The sequence below is a fragment of the Phyllopteryx taeniolatus genome, chromosome 6, assembly GCF_024500385.1.
Source record: "Phyllopteryx taeniolatus isolate TA_2022b chromosome 6, UOR_Ptae_1.2, whole genome shotgun sequence".
Classification (NCBI taxonomy): domain Eukaryota; kingdom Metazoa; phylum Chordata; class Actinopteri; order Syngnathiformes; family Syngnathidae; genus Phyllopteryx; species Phyllopteryx taeniolatus.
The window spans coordinates 19,688,788-19,709,596 of record NC_084507.1 but is presented as its reverse complement, the minus strand read 5'-3'; the positions used below and the strand labels follow the sequence as shown (position 1 = coordinate 19,709,596).

General features: G+C 43.0%; 1 protein-coding gene across 2 annotated transcripts in view; it reads right to left on the bottom strand.

Annotated features, from left to right (window-relative positions):
* slc9a1a (solute carrier family 9 member A1a) overlaps positions 1–20,809 on the bottom strand; it is a 46,336-nt gene that overhangs the window by 14,448 nt on the left and 11,079 nt on the right. For both annotated transcript variants that reach the window (XM_061776279.1, XM_061776280.1), the window contains exons 2-5: positions 7,967–8,439; positions 6,456–6,706; positions 4,313–4,530; positions 722–924 (exon numbers count right to left, since the gene is read on the bottom strand). In XM_061776279.1, the coding sequence (XP_061632263.1) occupies positions 722–924; positions 4,313–4,530; positions 6,456–6,706; positions 7,967–8,439 (1,145 nt within the window). The remainder of the gene's footprint in view (positions 1–721; positions 925–4,312; positions 4,531–6,455; positions 6,707–7,966; positions 8,440–20,809) is intronic.

Sequence of the window (20,809 nt, the reverse complement as noted above, 5' to 3'; positions counted from 1 at the left end):
CAAGAGTGGCTGGAGCGAGCTGATTGGTCGACAAAAGGAAGAAGGTTGACGAGAACAGGTGGACATAACTGAATGAGCACACGACCAACATGGAACACAGGAAAACATGGAACAAAACTAAACACAACCCAAACCAAAACACAGACCATGACAAAAGTGAAACGTCAATAGTCCATCTTTTTAAGGAAACAATCGATTCAGACAATTACAACTGTAACAGTCTGAATGATCAGTCCATGAAATTGCCAATACATGATTTGTCATTGCTTGCTAGCTCTATTTAAGAAAGCCCGAGAGGCTGTTTAAATGCCGCTGGAAGTTGTGTTTGTACTATTCTAATAAAAACAACTTTTGGCTTGCCAGACATCTGTTACCCAGAGCTAAGCAGCACTGTGTTTGTTTACAGACTAGGTGTGTGGTTAGAGCACGAGGCAGTTAACACTTCTTGTTCCTTACCAAATACGCTTTGTGTGGGAACGCTAATAACTGACCCATCATATTAAATATTTGCCACGCATTTGATTAGTATTATTATTTATGATAATGAGTGTTGAACAGAGAAAAGAAAGGGAAAATTGTGGCAAGCTTTCAATGGCCACATAAAGACACCCGTGAGCTAAGGGAAGCAAACTCATGAATTTTATTTAAGCCCTTGTCATTTTGTCTGAAATCCAAACCCTCGCTATTTTTGTCAGGATTACTCACACGTCTTCATGTCTACCTGCACGAAGACGGTGAAGAAGATGACGATGATGATGGCGGTGAGGAACATGTTCCTCAAAGGGAAGTGTTTCTCTTCCAGCAGGAAGCCCAGGGAGAAGGCGATGGCCCCGCGCAGGCCTCCGTAGGCCACGATGAACTGGTCTTTGGTGGTCAGCTTGACGATGCGGAACTTGTTAATGATGAACGTCAGCCCCACCACACCTGTGAAGCACACAAAACAAACGTTGGAATGATCAGTTAACGATAATACTGAAAAAAACACTGCAATGAAGGCGTCATTCAGAACCAGACATACTAACAATAACAACAGTGGAGAACGATGGTATCATGCATTTACTTCTCGATATTTACATTTCATTTGAGGAGACTGAGGGCAGCAAGAAAACGAGTGTAGTATCACACTGCAGCGTTGAGGGCTCAGCAACAGCTAAGATACTGTTAGCATGTGTGTTTATGGTTTTACTTCTCATCATGTATTACGCAGCGATGAAAAATCTACTCATCCAAAACTGTGTTTATGAGGAGACTGAGGGCAGCAACAAAACAGAGCGCTGCTGCAAAGTGGAGACAGTGTAATTATGCCAGGTGACCAGATATTAAAAAGGTTCAGTACTGTGCTTGTTTTTTGCCAATAGCCAGGTGGTGGTAATGGGCATTATGAAAAATATGGGTGCCAACTGTTCCTTCTTCTTTATGTAGTTTTGTTTTTTAAACAACTATTACATTTGTTTGTTCCTGGTTGGGGTATAAAAAATATTCATGTAGGGAGTTCCCAATAGATGACCAATACATTTCACACAAGGTTTTTTTTGTGTTTTCCCATCAATGAAAGTGAATAAAAGTCACAGCTGGTATTTTAGGGTATTTTACCACCCTAACAAACTAATGACTCAGCGAAATTACTGACTCACTGTGTTGTCAGTCAGGAAACATACGCCGGCGTGATGCAACACGCCTAATCATGCTTCCACGTCCCGCCTCCAGAATCCTCCGCCAAAAGGAAGTAGAACGTCCCTGAGTCGCAGAGGAAATACTCAGCATTGCTTCCAGTCACACTCGGTCACATAATGAGGCCTTTTAGCACCTCATTACCATTATGCGCTCACACAGATTCATCTCCCTTGAGCATGGATGAAATGTGTTGCTCGCCGAGAACTTCAAGGTAGACATATTATGGCTTTATTACACCATTTAAAACACTTCATTGGCATGGTGATGACATATCTTTGACTTTTTTTTGTCATAATACCCCTAAGATCAAGAATTATAGTCCACCCCATTTCTCGACTGGCTAAAATTAGCCTGTTTTAAGGGGTCTAAGTGTATTCCCCGCCACATTCACTGCTGGACCAATGGCGAGTTTTGCTTTTGTTGGCATGATGACCAAGGGTGGAGCCCCGACTACAGCCGCATCTACTTGCGAGAGACGAGCCCAAATTGGAAAAAAAAAAGTGAGGGCAGATTCAGACAACCAAAAGCATTTTCACTTAAGGAGGAAGCACTTCATACATTACGCTGTGTGTATGTAGTGCACGGCAAACTCAAATATACCACACCACGTCAACAACTTCACCTAGCCATATGTGCCGCTTATCAGAACCTAAAACTGTTGATGTGGGTGCCTTCTGCATGATAATGTTTCAGAAGTGTTGTCACTTGAAAATGGCTCTGGATCTTCGCTGAGCTACCAAGTCACAACTTTACCAAGCAATCAAGTATGTGCCACTTGTAGGACTCTAGCGCTGTTAGCTAACGCTAATCTGTGGATCCAACAAAACAATGCAGCGCTGCTCACCTTTTTGTGATGATGTCATAGCAGGGGGGTTGCACCTGTTTCTACATGATAGTACTTTTGCATGATAGTGTTTCAGACAGTATACAGTAGTTGCTTGAAAGTAGCTCTGGATCTTAGCACAAGTCGTAGGAGGAGAAACAATATGGAGGACGATATTATGTACAGTAATCAGGGCTGTACACTAACTTTTGCACTAGTGGCACTGGTGCGACCAACTTTTTCAGTTGGTAGCACCAGCAGAAGATTTGTTTGCACCGTTCTTGAGGAGGCACAGCATGACCATGGCATACTATGGTTTCGTATGAAATAAACAGTAAGAGTGACAATACATTTGCAAAATATTTTACTGTGAACAAAACGTTTGTCTGTAACAAGCAGTGGCAGACAAAACAGGTCAATTCATTTTATAAAAAACAAAAACAAAGGCTTTTATTTAATCATTTGTTCCACTTAGAGGGAATGCAGCCCTGTGGGGGGCACAAGCCAGTGCAAACTGTAGGCCGGTCCCAAGCCCGAATAAATGCAGAGGGTTGCGTCAGGAAGGGCATCCGGCTTAAACCTTTGCCAAACAAATATGAGCGTTCATCCAAAGAATTCCATAACAGATCGGTCGTGGCCCGGGTTAACAACGTCCGCCACCGGCGCTGTCAACCTGCAGCTGAAAATTCAGCTACTGTGGGTCAAAGTCGAAAAAGGGTGGAAAGCGGGTTCTTCGGCAGAAAGAAAAGAGGAACGCACAGAGCCTAGACTTTGAATGTTGGGACTATGACAGGAAAATCTCAGGAGTTGGTTGACATGATGATTAGGAGAAAGGTTGATATATTGTGTGTCACACTATTATGCAATGTATTTACTAGCGACAACAAAAAATGTAAAATGTACTGATTTAAAATTCATAGTCCCAAACAGAACATGGATAAATCATTACTACTGCAATTAATGCACTTCATTTTAATTATAGTTTGTTTTCCTAGACAATCCTCTTTAAAGGAGTCTGGGCTTTTTAACTTTGAACATATCATGCTATAAACATAATCTCTCTCTTTCGGTCTCTCTCTCTCTCTCATTCTCACTGTAACTCCTCTCTCTCTCAGGAGCATACAGGAGGAGAGATTGCAGTGTAAAAAAATTGACTTTCAACCATTAAAACATGCACTTGTGCAAGTGCGACAAGATGAAATATTTTAATCGCACAAGCTGAAAAAAAGGTCGCATAGGCAACCAATTTGGTCGCAGTCTCAAGCCCGGTAACTGAGCCACACTGTTTCGTAAAAGTGGGACGGGAGTGCTGAAGGGCTCAGTTACAGACATATTTTCAGAAATAGGACGATAAAAGATTTAATTTACACCTTATGTTTTGATTCTAGCTGAAATTAGCCTGTTTTGAGGGAGCTGTCCTGTCTCACTCACCAGTGTAGCGTATCTGTGTATGTGGCGCATGCCGTAGACACCTCACCACACAAATACCCTCCTACAACTTAATTTAACATTTATTTGGCCTTTAAAGTCTTTCAGACAGTGTAGTCTGGATGACGTTTGAAAGTTGCAGATCTTCACCCAGCGTAGCTGCCAAGTCATGAGTCGTATTATGTAAATTGGCCAAAGTATGACGTCTCAATTCAGAACAGTTCACTCACAGGCATTTTCAAAAACAGGCAAATAACAAAAGATGTCCTTGGTTGTTTAATTTTGTCCTTAATGGGTGGGTAGGCCTTCCAACTATTTGTATCCACACCATTAGAAAGTAAACTTTCCATAATATGCCCCCTTTACAACAATGAAATGCCAACCTACCTATGACCCGCGCTACCAGGCACAGGACGACAGTGACGGTGACGAAGGTCCAGTTCCAGTTGTGCTGGCCATCCACGGTGGCCACGCCAAGGAAGATGAAGATGAGTGTCTCGCTCACGCTGCTCCACATCTTCAGGAAGTACTTGATGGTTGTGTGCGACTTGTGGGAGATGTTGGCCTCCACATATGGCCGCATCACCGCCCCACACGCAATCAACCTGGAGGTAGCAGAGTGTCATGAAAAATTATTTTTTGCACTGAGACTTGAGGTCAGCAAGAAAACTGAGCACTGCAGCAAAGTGGAGACTGCAGAGTATCATACTGCCGAATCCAGAGTTAAGGCACAGCTCAGCTAAGGTCAGGATACGTGCTTATTTTTGTCATTTCTAGCTGTGTATCCTAGAGAAGCAGAAAGTGGAGCAGTGCTGTAAAGTGGAGACTATGGAGTATAACAATGCCATATTGTGTTAAACCAATGGTATGTGGGGATTGCTATGCTCCACTGGGGTGTATTAAGAAGCATTATGGTGAATTCCAATTCAATTCCTAAGGGAGCTAAGTGGAAAATGTATCTTTTCTAGTATGTATTTATCTATATTCCTCTCTTGGCTGCCCTCTAATTTACCTACAGGAGGGGAACACCTCCTGCCGCTGTAATAAATACATGTTGTCCCGAGGGCTCTGGTTACCCATCTCGAGTTCCACAACATGCTATTTCGCAAGCGCGTTCTCGTCTGCTGCTAACCACTTCTCTGTTTGAGTCTACGGTTGTACTATGTCAAAAGAATAAAAAGCCATCAAAGCATCCTCTAATACACCTCTATAGCTGCTCGCCTTCATTTGAGCGCGGGAAAGAAAGCAGAGGATTTACATTGACAACTTGTCCCATTCTAAACAGATGAAAACACTGTGAGAAATCCAGGTGGTGCAATAGGGATGAGAGGCTAAGAATGCCCTTGGAGCTGAGTATCAAGCGTTGGCCGTGACATCCCGGGGGAGACTGTCTATCATACCTACGCCTGCCTGCTTCTGACTAAATCCTCCAGCCTTAGAAGGCTCGAGTTATATTGCGGGTGCAATAGAACCGTTTTAAATGGGGACATTCATAGACACACGTGTTCCTATTGCTCAGCTTTTATTTTGTTATTGGGTATTTTATTCATACGGTTTGTACACCCTCATGATTTGTCTCCTTAGGTCCCTTGAAAGGGACTGGATGAGTCAAAGTTATTATTATTATTGATTTTTAAGTCAGCGGTTCAATTTGACCGTGAACAAAAGTGGTGTCATTAATTTGTCAACATCTCTCCATAAAAATACATTTAAAAATGTCATGTATAACTAATGTATTTTATTTCATTTTATGTCACTATGCGTTTTAAAATGAAAAATTTGTGAACATGACCCGTGAGAGGTGAAGAACAAGAGTAATTGAGTTAATAAAATGAATATTTATTGACTCCCTCCCACCACACCCCGTCTCCGTTTCTGTTTGCGTCATTAAAAACAACCCAGGTCAAATTGACCCACGGTTTAAATAGGCCTCTGGGTTGAAATTGATTCACTCTAAACGTGGAGACTCACAGATACACAAGTCGTGTTCTTGTTTTTTGTTTTGTCATTTTGTTCATACAAATACTCATGAGTCTTGATGTCTTGATGAAGTCAGCGGGTCAATTTGACCCTGAGCAGAAGATTGTTAATTTAGCAACACCACTCCCAAAAAAATGCAAAAATAAAAACACTGAATAAAATAAAATAAATACATAGTACTATTTTTGAAGTGGGCATTTTAAATGTATATCAAAAACATTTAAAATGTTTTTGTTTTTGAAAATGTGTCAATTATCCTTGCTGAACCAAAATCTGTATGAGTTAAAAAAACAAACACTATTGCACAAGTTGTTATTTATTGGAGATAGTAAGTGGACGGATGTGGAGTAAGTAATCAAGTTGATGAGATATACTGTAAACAATGTTTTTCGCATTTCACAAGTATGTGCTGCAAATGCAACCTATATGAAGTAACTCACACAGGGTCCAGCAGTGCACCAATGGCATGAACACAGTTGCCAAAACATTAGGCAATATTAAAGGGGTCATATGTCAAACTGTATTTCTTTTTAACAGACGCCACACTTACGCCATGATGCCCGACAGGTGGAACATCTCGGCCGACAGGTAAGCCATATAGCTGTACACGAAGACAAAGAGCGGCTCGATGACACGCGTGTGCGAGGTGAAGCGTGAGGTGAATGCCGCCAGGATGCCATATATGGCGCCCACCAGTATGCCACCCAGCGCCACCACGAAGAAAGAGATGACGCCCAGCACCCCGTCGAGCACCGTCACTGTGCCCACGCCAGAGTACTCCTCGAAAAGGTGGTACAGCACCTACAAGGCAAGAATGAAAAATAGTTGGCATCTCTAAATATTTTTGAAGGATGGATGATGCTGTATTTCCTTCTATGTTAGGGATGCCACTCTAATTGTGCAGTGAAACTGAGATTGTATCCTGAGATTGACAGGTTTGCGAGCATCAAATTGGCAATACGACAAGATTTCCCAAAAATGACAATCTGTCAAAATGCTGAGTCTGGTTGGAATGACCACGTCAACCTGGGTACTATGCAATAATTTTGAAAATTGGATGTTGGGGTCAGGAAAAATATATTTTTTTGTGTGGGGGGAAAAAACAAAAATCCTTTTTGGGGAACGTGTTTGTGTGATATGGCCTTGAGAAAATCTGGTAAAATAAACTTCTAATTTGAGTAAAACAGAATAGCGTCATTATTTTTTAACAAATCTCCTTGAACCCTTCTTTTTGTCTGCTACTCGGTAATCCCTTCTCCGATCGGCTGACAAGTTTCAGTTAAAAATATCCAATAAACTCGGATGGGCCGACGTTCCGAGGGGTTCTCCAAGTCCACACGTCAAAATGACTGACTTTTCAAACGTGACTTGCCCTAAAAACTTGACTTAAATAGCGCAATCCTCTAGCTCCAGCCATTGTCTTAATGAAAGTGCAATGTGACGGGAAAAAGGTAAGCAGAGCTGCCTGCAATTGTTGCACCAATTAGCAAATAGCCTTGTCGTAAAACCGATATACTCGAAACGTTCCGCAAAGTTGTCAACATCAATATTTATGTTTGGCGACGTGTCTGCTGCATGCACCACATGCATTGATCCGCTAGAGTGTAATTTGGCAGTGGTGAAGTGCTGCCTCCATGAATGAAAATACAATCGATGATGTCATTGGGTGGGGCCAGCGTACGCTTCACAGTTCGTATTCGCTTTTTTTTTTTTTTTTTTTTTTTTTTTTTTTAGACATGGCTCAACAAGTATCCAACTTCTTGGTCTCACAATACAGGGGGCATGAGACAGAACCATCAAATAAAACCAAATTATTTCAACCAGGGTGTCAGACATGTTAAGACACCTGTTAACTGTTTTGAATTGTGAAAAAACGCAAAACATAGCTCCTTTGAAAATACTCCAAAAGAGCTGCCAGATTATTTTACATTTCCTATTGGAAAATCAAGAAGTGTTCAACTTTTCACTATACTTTTGCCCTCTTGTAAAATTGGAACTCATGAGAAAAATCCAAAAGATGCATTGTTGACATCTACCACTTTATCAATTGAAATTACTCACCACAGTGACAGCATCGTTGAGCAGTGATTCACCAAACACCAGGATGTGCAGCAGCTCGTTGATGTGTATCTCCTCAAAGACGGCCAGCACAGCCACGGGGTCCACGGCCGAGATGATGGAGCCGAACAGCAGACAGGGCAGCAGCTCCAGCGAGTGCAGGTCGGATGGATTGTTGGGCTGGATCTGGCACACGGCATACAGCAGACCGCCGATAAAGAAGGCGTTCCATAGCGTGCCTACCACAGCAAACATCAAGATGGTGCCCAGGTTCTCCATGAAGGGGCGGATGGGCAGGAAGTAGCCGGCATCCAGGATGATGGGCGGCAGCAGGCAGAAGAAGAACAAGTTGGAGTCCAGCACTGGCGGCACCTGTTGGCCGGCCAGTTTGATAAGTCCGCCCACCAACAGGCCCACCAGGATAAGCAGGCAGCTTTCGGGCACGATCCCAGGGAGGCGAGGAATGAGGTGAAAACCTGAGGAGATTAGGAAAAGACAGTGGTGTTTGTATTTAGTACTGTATATTTCTAAATTGGTAGCAGTCGGACTAAATCTCTGACAAAAACTAATTCTTGGCAAGATAGCATTCTCCATCTGTGTAGTAAAATTATTTCAAATTTGGTTGTAATGGGACAAAAAGTTTTTCTTTCAAGGACCTCCTGAAATGGCCAAAATGAACCTAAAATTCAAACCAAAATAGAAGACTTCCTGTGTGTTTTATGGTATGGATTCTTGAAACTTTTTTTGTAGGTCTAACAAATGCAAAAATTCAAAAGGGGGCTACTGAGCCGAGGGGGGTTGATGCGAACAAACCCTAAAAAGTGGTAAATTTTTACCAGCATGAACAGACCTGCAAAATTTGTTTTTGAGTAGTATTGGAAAGCCCTCAAAAAGGCCATTTAGTTTTCTCGGTGGAAGCCCATGGGAACTAATGAATGTGATTTCCACATCTTCACAGGTAGTTGTAAAACACAACATTAATTTACACTAGTTGAAAATTGATTCACAGGTTGTCAAAGGCTTGATTAAGTAACAGGTGGTGCTGTAACGCTGCAACTGTCAAGCCATTGCAGAAACTCAGAAAAGCGGTATAAAAAAAAATCTGTGCAAAAGGGGGAATTAATAAGCATGGTATAATAGCAAAATTCACTCACTTCACAATATAACGCTTAAATTAACACATTCACTGCCGGCTTTAGAAGTCAAATATCCATGTTAACTGGGAAGGCTGGCAGTGAATGAGTTAAAATGGAACACCTCTCAAGTCGTACAAATCAGAATTCGCCCAAAAATACACCTCAGAAGTCACAACGTCTGAGACTTTAGGGTACCTCCTCAAAGAATTTAAGTGACACTTTATGTGACACTTATTCCAAAAGTAACGGCAGCCTCAAAACAAAGTCTATTAAACAAATAAGAACATGAGAAAAGACACAGCTAGGAGCACCACACACCAATCCGGCCGCACCCGCGACCACAATCACACCTCTGACCTCTGCGTTAACCATCCATGAACAGGATGTGAGACGCATCTTCAAACAACAAAAGATTAACAAAGCGGCAGGCCCGGACCACGTGTCTCCATCCTGCCTCAAAGTCTGCGCGGACCAGCTCGCGCCAGTCTTCACTCAGATCTTCAACAGATCACTGGAAATGTGCGAAGTTCCATCCTGCTTCAAACGCTCCACCATCATCCCAGTCCCCAAGAAACCTGCAATCTCGGGTCTGAATGACTACAGGCCTGTCGCTTTGACATCTGTGGTCATGAAGTCCTTTGAACGTCTTGTGCTGGACCACCTCAAGAGTGTCACAGGTCCCCTGCTGGACCCCCTGCAGTTTGCCTACCAAGCGAACAGATCTGCGGATGGTGCAGTCAACATGGGACTGCACTTCATCCTAGAACACCTCGACAGTGCAGGGACCTACGCGAGGATCCTGTTCGTGGACTTCAGCTCAGCGTTCAACACCATCATCCCTGAACTCCTTTCATCCAAGCTTCTCCAGCTCAGTGTCTCACCTGCCATCTGCCAGTGGATTTACAGCTTTCTGACGGGCAGGACACAGCAGGTCAGGCTGGGGGAGGCCACCTCATCCACACGCAGCATCAGCACTGGGGCGCCCCAAGGTTGTGTCCTCTCTCCGCTGCTCTTCTCTCTCTACACGAACGACTGCACCTCAGCGAACCCGACTGTCAAACTCCTGAAGTTTGCAGATGACACCACTGTCATCGGCCTCATCAAGGACGGTGACGAGTCTGCATATCGACAGGAAGCGGAGCGGCTGGAGCTGTGGTGCGGCCGACACAACCTGGAGCTGAACACGCTCAAGACTGTAGAGATGATCGTGGACTTCAGGAGGCATCCTTCGCCACAGCTGCCCCTCGAGACCTTCAAGTTCCTGGGAATTACAATCTCCCAGGACCTGAAGTGGGCGACCAACATCAACTCCGTCCTCAAAAAGGCCCAGCAGAGGATGTACTTCCTGCGGCTTCTGAGAAAGCATGGCCTGCCACCGGAGCTGCTGAGACAGTTCTACACAGCGGTCATCGAATCAGTCCTGTGTTCTTCCATCACAGTCTGGTTTGGTGCTGCTACAAAAAAGGACAAACTCCGACTGCAACGGACAATCAAAACTGCTGAAAGGATTGTCGGTACCCCCCTACCCACCCTTGAGGACTTGCACGCTGCCAGAACTAAGACAAGGGCGTGCAAAATCCTCTCGGACCCTCCCCACCCTGGTCACCAGCTCTTCCAGCTCCTTCCCTCAGGTAGGCGCTACCGATCAATGCAAACTAGAACTAGTAGACATTCCAACAGCTTCTTCCCTCTTGCAATCAACTTCTTGAACAGCTAACTTACAATTCCATTACAACAAGCTGGCAATTTTTTGACTTGAGTTCGTTGTCACATTTCTGTATTATGTATTACTCGTGCACTCACTGTAGTTGTCTCGCCGTGCTGCACTATTTGCATATAGTGGCCACTCATGCCAGAGTAGTATCTGCTCCATTTGCACACTGATTGAGGAGTATCTGTAACATTTGCACAACCATTGTCCCAGATTATCGCACTACTCGTCACTTTAAACCGCATACACTCCTTGAAGTCTCAGTGCCCTTTGCACAATGGTCATTGCACCGGACTATTGCGATATTAGCCATTCGAACTGAGGACTCTGCATCTTTTTGCACAATTGTTGTTTGTTGTTGTTTTTTGTTAATGTCTTTATGTCTCCAAAGTGTTCTGTAAATTGACTGTCTGTTGTACTAGAGCGGCTCCAACTACCGGAGACAAATTCCTTGTGTGTTTTGGACATACTTGGCAAATAAAGATGATTCTGATTCTGATTCTGAACAGTCATTTCTTATCACAGTTATGGGAGAGTTGTTTGTTGTTACAGTTGTCATGAATGTTTTTCCCCCTTTTCTTTGTATTTTGTTGCGCTTTTCATGACGTGCTTCAACAGGCTTTAAAAAAAGAATGAGAAATTAAAAATAAAATACTGAATGCGAGTAGTTACGCCAGGTAGTAAGTAGTATTGAGGACAAAAGGGTATTTTGTCTCTGGCACTGTGTCCGTGCATGTGCCACATACACAGATCCACTACAAATCGACACGTGTAAGTCAGTGACTTGGTGAAGAAATGCTACTGCGTCCACGAGTTAATCTTTATTTTTTATTTTGCCCTCGTTCGGTCATGAGTAGTGGCTCGTTTGCATGAGATGGAATGGTTTTACCCATAAAAAGTATATTTACTTATTATTTTAAGTTAATGTAACATTATACACAGTTTAATTATTATACACAGTTTAATTATTAGCACTGTACTAAAAAGGAAAGTAAAAAAAACAAATAGTGGTTTTATTATAATCAATTGCACATAAGTTAAATAAAAATGTACCAAAATACAGTAAATTTGAAAACAAACCGTTCTTAAAGATTACATGGAAATGCATTGTATTAGAAAGTTAAATACAACCCAATTGTACTTGAGCAGTAATTCTGTCACACACCACTAGAGGGGAGCCCACACTGAGAATCATTGCCCTAAGACATTAATATCAAGTAATTCTTTGAAAATTAGAATTACAAATGTGTGTGCATTTCCTTACACTATGATTTCAAACCAACCAATGTTGTGAATAGTCATTGCTTGCAGGAACAGGCAAACACTTTGTGCTCCCCTTTCACGTGGCTCAAAGCTTTATAACATGCCCTGCTCGGCAAGCTCAAGGTTGTCAAGAGGAGATGAAGCGTGTGACACATTGTGACACTATCGCTTTATGAAAACTGATTCCAAAACATGTTTCATTGACAAACCTGACAAAGCGGCGTGACAACTCGATGATTTAGATTTCTAAAATGAAGTGAGACAAAGGAAAGGAAAATATCAAAATCCAAATGTTTTCCTCATTCCAAACAAATTCAATTTTGAGTGCGTTCCAAGTAATGAAATAACCTTTTATCTGGTGGTTCTCAGGGTCATATTTTACATCCCATATGGCAGAGCTGACACATTTGCTTATCGTTTTATGAATAATGGCATTTTAGGTTTCACACGTCTTTTTTTTATATTATTAAAACTGCAGTTTAGCCGCCAACTTTAGAGTGAAGAAAATAGTGGCGTTAATAACACTCCCCTGAAACTCGAGCTTACATTTGCATTGTTTTGATAGCAAGCCCCGCCCTGCTGCGGTTCAATCATCTTTAGCGAGCAGCTCGTTTTACTTGACGGTTGATTTGTTTGTGCGAGCAAGCGAGGTAGTGTTTTACGTCACATGGATTGGGCCCAATTCCTGCTGAGCTTGCTCGTCTCGTCACTTTTCAGCAATGGCTTTCCATTTGTTGGCTTTCCCAAACTGTGTTTAACCTATTTTTATAGGTACTCTTATCGCGATCATAAAACCTTGAGTGATAGTACATGCTCATGGGGTGGTCATCCGATATAGCTGATTGTCCGATCCAATGAAGCACTTTTCTTTGAAGTCATATGCACCCATATTACTGTACAGTAAAAAAAAAAAAAAATTTTTTTTTTGTAGCTTTTTTTCGTGGCCTAAAACGCCGAGTACAGTATGACATTTTTGTGAAATTATTTATGAGCTATGAACTGAAATAGTTTAATATCCTTTCAAACACATTTTACTCTTAAAGGTAAATAGATAACCCATTATTTGCCTTAAAAAATCCAACCCAAGTGTGCGACATCATGCACTTGTGAAGAAGACTAACTTTCACGAACAACCCAAGCTATACTTAACTCCTCTCCAACGTTCAACACTTTTCTCACAGATAGAGTGCATCTCTCAGAGATGTATCACTTGAGCATACTTCTTTGAGACTAATTCCTATTGATAGTTTTCAGTTTCAGAAAGAGCACCAAAAAAAATGGGCGAGCTTGTCAGCGAATAGGTAGGGATAGGAAAAAATGTGACGAGATAAATTGGGGAATAGTGACCCACGAATATGCGGTGATTACTGTATAACAAAACCACAGTAAAGTAAATCTACTCACGCTTTTAACGAAGCCTGACAAACTAACAGAAAGGGAACGGGAGGTTGCTTACACAGCAATACTGTCACCCAGCGGTGTCTCACAGCCATTGCTCACCGTGAAAAAGGGGGTGCCAAAGCCCGTTCATCGTTGCTTTCAGCTTTGATTCTCTTTATTTTCCAAATTTTGGGTTATGGGGGAAGGAAACAAATTAGTTTCATATAGACACAATCACTCCAGTGCTAAAAGTTACACAATCAAACCACACAATGAGGCAACAGGACAACTGGAGCCAACGCAAGAGAGGAACAAAGGACTTCAAAGAGAAAGGGACGTCAATCTCATAGTCAGAGTCTTTCCTCGCCTATCGGCATATACGTGACTGACTATTATTATTATTATGCAAAACGGTAGAATCACTCTGAATGTTCTGGACTCCTCTTTGCACCAGGAGCTGCCACAATGTGGAAGCAGGCCTTAGCATGTTTCATTTTGTTCGAGTACTGCACTCCCATCTTGCCTCAGTTGATTGAAGACGTTATTGACCAGTCAATTATATACACAAGCGACTTAATTTCTATCAATCAATTAGTGGGATAATTGACTATTACCTATCTAACACGTATGCTTTTTTTACAGAACCATTTTTCATCATTTACTCCAAAAACATTTTGAGGCCAGATTTTTAGAAAAAAAACTATTTTTTGTAACGTATGTTTTCATTATAGGTTTTAAATGCAGAATATGAACAAAAAGGGGGGGGGGGAAGACAAATACCAAATGCTCACAAAAAAATATATATACTGCACGTGGTCCAGGGGTGATCTACAAGATAACGCAAATATGAATAATGCAAGACAAAATACCACACAAGGTGGTACATTAAATATTTATCAATAGTCAGTCAGCCTTGCTCCAGAACATGTATACATTTTACAACGTTGATAAAAGTGCCTTTTGGGGCAGTTTCTGTGAAGCCAAAAATTGTGGTGAGATATGCCCTTGGATTATGATTCTAGGATTCCATTTAAGCATATATTCTCAATGAAAGCTAAATGACAAAATCAAGCCTATTTGTTGGGGTGTATCTTAAGAATGTACAATGTCCTTGTGATCCATATTAAGATTGTTCAGACCTTGGCTAGTGCCATTCTAGTTTTAGACAAGGACTACATTGCATCAATGCCCACATTACAAGTGCACTTCGTAATACAGTGAGCCCAAGCAAGACATGAGGAATGGTTTAATGGGAATACAAGCAGTCGGGGGAGGGAGCTGTTTATATTTACATCTCATAGACAACGCTATTACTGTTCGAGCATGCAAGCCCAACAATTCAATGTCTGTGGCGGGAACGCACAACTGGAATTTCCGAAATGAACATGTCAGGGGCAGAGGATTGTCTTTTCATAGCTCTTACACAGAGTGCACCGCCAACTGAGCAGACAGCTGCACTGAAAGACAGCCTTTGATAAGAGGAACTATATGTGTTTTCCTATGCAATCTGATGCGTGGTATGGGAATTACACAACTAATCCCTAAAGCTATCATAAGCATGACTGTCTATTCTAAAGGTACTTCAACACTGATCTTTACTGGAGGCTAACGGGCATTTAGCTACAAATAACTCAATGTCAGCATCTATCGGGAACTGGCTCATTACATTAAAAGGTGACTGGTTGTCACGGCGACCAGCAAAACCCTTTCAGCACTTGGACCGGGAACCAAACCACAGCGACCAGACAAACTACAGATCCATCTGAGAAGGAGTCTCAAACTCTGCTAAACAAGCAATTGAGTGTGGCGTAAGTGACATGCTCACCACATTAACTTCCTCCATCCATCCATTTTCTTAACCGCTTATCCTCACGAGGGTTGCAGGTGTGCTGGCGCCAATCTCAGCGGACATCGAGCGAGAGGCGGGGTTGGGGCTGTCGCTGGGCAACACAGACTTTCAACTCCCTCCAAAGATTTTCTATGGGGTTGAGATCTGGAGACTGGCTAGGCCACTCCAGGACCTTGAAATGGTTCTTACGGAGCCACTCCCTCGTTGCCCAGGCAGTGTGTTTGGGATCATTGTCATGCTGAAAGAACCAGCGACGTTTCATCTTCAATGCCCTTGCTTATGGAAGGAGGTTTTCACTCAAAATCTACATGGCCCCATTTATTCTTTCCTTTACACGGATCAGTCGTCCTGGTCCCTTTGCAGGAAAACAGCCCAAAAACATGATGTTTTAACCCCCATGCTTCACAGTAGGTATGGTGTTCTTTGGATGCAACTCAGCATTCTTTCTCCTCCAAACATGACAAGTTGAGTTTTTACCAAAATGTTCTATTTTGGTTTCATCTGACCATATGACATTCTCCCAATCCTCTTCTGGATCCTCTCTAGAAAACTTCAGACGGGCCTGGACATGTACTGGCTTAAGAAGGGGGACATGTCTGGCACTGCAGAATTTGCGTCCCTGGCGGCTTAGTGTGTTACTGATGGCTGCCTTTGTTACTTTGGTCCCAGCTCTCTGCAGGTCATTCACTATGTCACCCGTGTGGTTCTGGGATTTTTGCTTACCGTTCTTGTGATCATTTTGACCCCACGTGGTGAGATCTTGCGTGGAGCCCTAGATCGAGGGAGATTATCAGTGGTCTTGTATGTCTTCCATTTTCTAATAATTGCTCCCACAGTTGATTTCTTCATACCAAGCTGCTTACCTATTGCAGACTGAGTTTTCCCAGCCTGGTGCAGGTCTAAAATTTTGTTTCTGGTGTCCTTTGACAGATCTTTGGTATTGGCCATAGTGGAGTTTGGAGTGTGACTATTTGAGGTTGTGGACAGGTGTCTTTTATACTGATAACGAGTTCAACCAGGTGTCATTATTACAGGCAACGAGTGGAGTGGAGTGAATCTCCAATTCACGGAAGCTCCATTTATACCCAATCATGGCACCCACTTGTTCCCAATTAGCCTGTTCACCTGTGGGATGTTCCAAACAAGTCTTTGATGAGCATTCCTCAACTTTCTCAGTCTTTTTTGCCACCTGTCCCAGCTTTTTGGGCACGTGTTGCAGCCATAAAATTCTAAGTTAATGATTATTTGCTAAAAACAATAAAATTAATCAGTTTGAACATTAAATAGCTTTTCTTTGTAGTGTATTCAATTAAATATAGGTTGAATATGATTTGCAAATCATTGTATTCTGTTTTTATTTATGTTTAACACAACGTCTCAACTTCATTGGAATTGGGGTTTTAGATGATTCGACCATAATCAAATAGGAGAATCAATTCTAAAAAGACTCGATAGTGACAGCCCGAGATGGATGTATTGGTGGTCTAAAAGCTTCACACAGTATCGGTATTGTATCTTTGTTAAAGCAATTGAAATTGAAAAACAATCTCAAGTCTTATTTACAATAGCTGTTTTTGAAGTTTGTGGTTGAATGCTACGTTCGCTCATATCCTGTGCATCTCCTGGGGGCTAAGCTCCTCCTCTCTATAAAACCTAGTGACGCCCTGCGCTGCAGTATATTATGTCTTTTCTCTGTTACGGGAGGGCATTTGATGAATTTACTAATTCACAGCTGATGAGAGATTTAGGCTGTGCTTTAGCTAGAGTCAGACGGACATGCATAGCACTTGTGCTTTTGTTTTACTTGACATATTTTACGAGTGACCGTCCTACCGGTCTAATTTTCAGTAACAGATTTCTACACGCTTGCTCTAAGTGCTAGAGGACCTCTTTTTGGCATCTTTTTGCACGATTGTCAAAAAAAAAAAAAAAAAAAAAAAAGTACCGGCATTACCAGATAACTAGCAACCCTTTACTGCTCAGTAACTGTTTTTTTTGTTTTTTTTTTGTCAATGTCTTTATGTCTCAAAAGTGTTCTCTATCAATTGACTGTCTGTTGTCGTACTAGAGCGGCTCCGACTACCGGAGACAAATTCCTTGTGTGTTTTTTGGACATACTTGGCAAATAAAGATGATTCTGATTCTGAACACCTCACCGGGGAGGCGTCCGGGAGGCATCCGAATCAGATGCCCCAGCCACCTCATCTGGCTCCTCTCGATGGAGGAGGAGCAGCGGATCTACTCTGAGATCCTCCCGGATGACCGAGCTTCTCACCCTATCTCTAAGGGAGAGAGCCCGGACACTCTGCGGAGGAAACTCATTTCGGCCGCTTGTATCCGGGATCTTGCTCCTTCGGTCCTACGGCTCGTGACCATAGGTGAGGGTAGGAACATAGATCGACCGGTAAATGGAGAGCTTCGCCTTTCGGCTTAGCTCCTTCTTTATTGGTACGAGTATGGGGTTCGGTACCCCATACTCCCAAAGTACTCTGAACTGCTGTTTGGTGCATAGGCACAAACAACAGCTGGCACCCGTCCCCCCCACCCAAAGGCGGAGGGAGGCTACCCTCTCGTCCACCGGGGTGAACCCCAACATACAGGCGCCAAGCCGGAGGGGCACTAAGTATACCCAAAGCTGCTCGCCGCCTCTCACCGTGGGCAACAAGTATACCCACACCTGCTCGGCGCCTCTCACCGTGGGAAACTCCAGACTGGAAGAGAGTCCAACCCCTCTTGAGAGGACTGGTACCAGAGCCCAAGCTGTGTGTGGAGACGAATCCGACTATATCTAGTCAGAACTTCTCGACCTCACACACCAGCTCGGGCTCCTTCCCTGCCAGAGAGGTGATATTCCACGTCCCTAGAGCCAACTTCCCTGCCTTCGGCCGCCGCCCAGCTCGCACTGCACCCGACCCCTATGGCCCCTCCCACAGGTCGTGAGCCCATGGGAAGGGGGACCCACTTTACCCTTTCGGGCTGTGCCCAGCCGGGCCCCATGGGTGCAGGCACGGCCACCAGGCGCTCGCCTTCGAGCCCCACCTCAAGGCCTGGCTCCAGAGGGGGGGCCCCGGTGACCCACGTCCGGGCTAAGGAAACCTAGATCCATTTGTTTCTTTCTTCATAGGGGTTTTTGTAGCCGTGCTTTGTCTGGTACCTCACCTAGTAACTGTTTGCCATGGGTGACCCTACTAGGGGCGTGAAGCCCCAGAGAACTTAGCTCGTAGGATCATGGTGACACACAAACCCCTCCACCACGATAAGGTGACGGCTTCCAGAAGGGGTCAAAGCATCAAAAGGTATATATATTACAGTGGTTAACTTCTCTTTTTACACGTGAGACATGAAAACGATTAAAAAGGTGACAAAAAAACCACCTTCGCATTACGTCTTGAGTTGAGACACATTTTAAAACTAACTCATTCACTGCCAACCCTCCGAGGGCAAAAGCAGTCAGTGGCAGTGAATAAGCGATTAACTTATTTTTTATATTTATGCAACAATTTATATTAAATTCTCTGTATGAAAAATGTCAAGACTATTCAGAGGTTGACCACCCCCGCAATTGATGGTCTTCAACCTAAAGTAGTAATATACAAAATTTTCTATTCATTTTTTCAATTGTTTTGACAAATTTTATGATTACTCTGGTTTAAAAAAAAAACCATGTAATAAAACTAAACAGGGTGACCAAAATATTAAATTTGTTTGATTGATTGTTGGATAGCACAGTGGTTAGCACATCTGCCTCACAGTTTCGAGGTCCCGGTTTTGAACATTGGCTCAGGCCCTCCTTTGTGGAATTTGCATGTTGTTGCATATTTTCTCTGTGTAGGCCAGCTTCCTAATAACATTCCAAAATCATGCATTTTAGCGTCATTGAAGACTAAATTGTCCATGGGCATGAAGGTGAGTGTGAATGGTTGTTTGTCAAGTCTATTGTCCAATCAAAGGTGTACCCCACCTCTTGTCCAAAGTCAACTGGGATACTGACTGAAGGCTCCAAACTAATGAGGTTAAGCAATTTAGAAAACTGATGGCTAAATGATTCACTGTTCTTGCACTTGATCGCATCTCCTATTGAATACAAATGCTTTGAATGGTTAGCCTAGCCCACATAACTAGCCCAAGCAGTAACCACTAAGTAATACTGCTAAGCAAAATGTTGATAATACAAGCGCACACAAAGAACCTCACAATGCAAACAATGATGCACGGTCGTGGAGTCCTTGTGGACAACACAGAGTAGTCCCCACTGGATAAAGAAACTCATTAACCACACTGCTTCCAGCATTAGCGCTATCAGTGCTGGATTTAGGAATTAAACATTAAGTAACAAATTTAAATTTATGGCTGCCTAACAAAGACAAGACTATGCAAGCTGACCGGGAAAAAAAAACCTTTGGGAATTTTCCTAAAACCCTCAAGGAATCTCAGTCGGCGGCCAAAAAGAAGCTGAGGGGTGACAGATGACACATTGTTACATCTCTCCTGCATGACTCCAACACTGGCCTTCACTTGACATGGGCGATAGAGCACAACACAGGAGACTGAATAAGTGGAAGTGGGCAGTGGGGGGCTTGCAGTGTACAACAACACACGTGAAGGAACGGTCTCAAGTGTCTTTTGGTAAGTGTAGAACATAGGTGGTCACATTCCCCAACTTGACTCGTCATTCCTGGTTGCTGCTTGTTAATGACCGCCACGCTAGTGTCCTTGGCCCTCACTCCCTCCTGGGAGCCTTCAAGCAGCGAGGTTATTACAACCAACCAAAGGGTAACGGCTCATCCATTAAGCAATGCACTGCACAGAAGGTCAGGAGCCATGTCTGGTTGCTAGGTGATTAATTGTACACTACTGGCAGGCTGAATCGCCTTGGAAGATCAACAGACACACAGACTCTTTGGTAATGCAAACAATAAACGCATTTTCTGGAAATGAACATCCGGAGAGAATATCTTTGAACATGACAAGACCATGTGTCAAGGTGTAGCTCTGAACATGACCAACCACATGTCAAAGAATAGCTCCAAATGTCAGAGTAGCCCTGACTATGACCGACCATGTGTCAAAGAGTAGCACTGAATCTCAAGGAGCTCTGAATATGACCGACAAAGACTACGTGACAAAATATAACTCTGAAGATGATCGACCATGTGTCCAAGAGTAGCTCTAAACATGACTATGTCAAAAAGTAGCACTGAACATGAATGAATAATCTGTGTCAAAAAGCAGCTCTTAACACAACCAACCATATGTCAAAGAGTAGCTCTGAACACAACCGTGACCGTGTGTTAAAGAGTAGCCCCGAAGCTGACTAACCATGTGTCAATGAGTAGCTCTGAACATGACTGTGTCAAAGAGTAGCTCTGAACATGACTGTGTCAAAGAGTAGCTCTGAACAAGAACAACCATGACTCAGAGTACCTCTGATTGTGATCCACCATGTGTTACAGTAGCTCTGAATATGACCGACTGAGTGTCAAAGAGCCTCTCTGAGCATGGCCAAC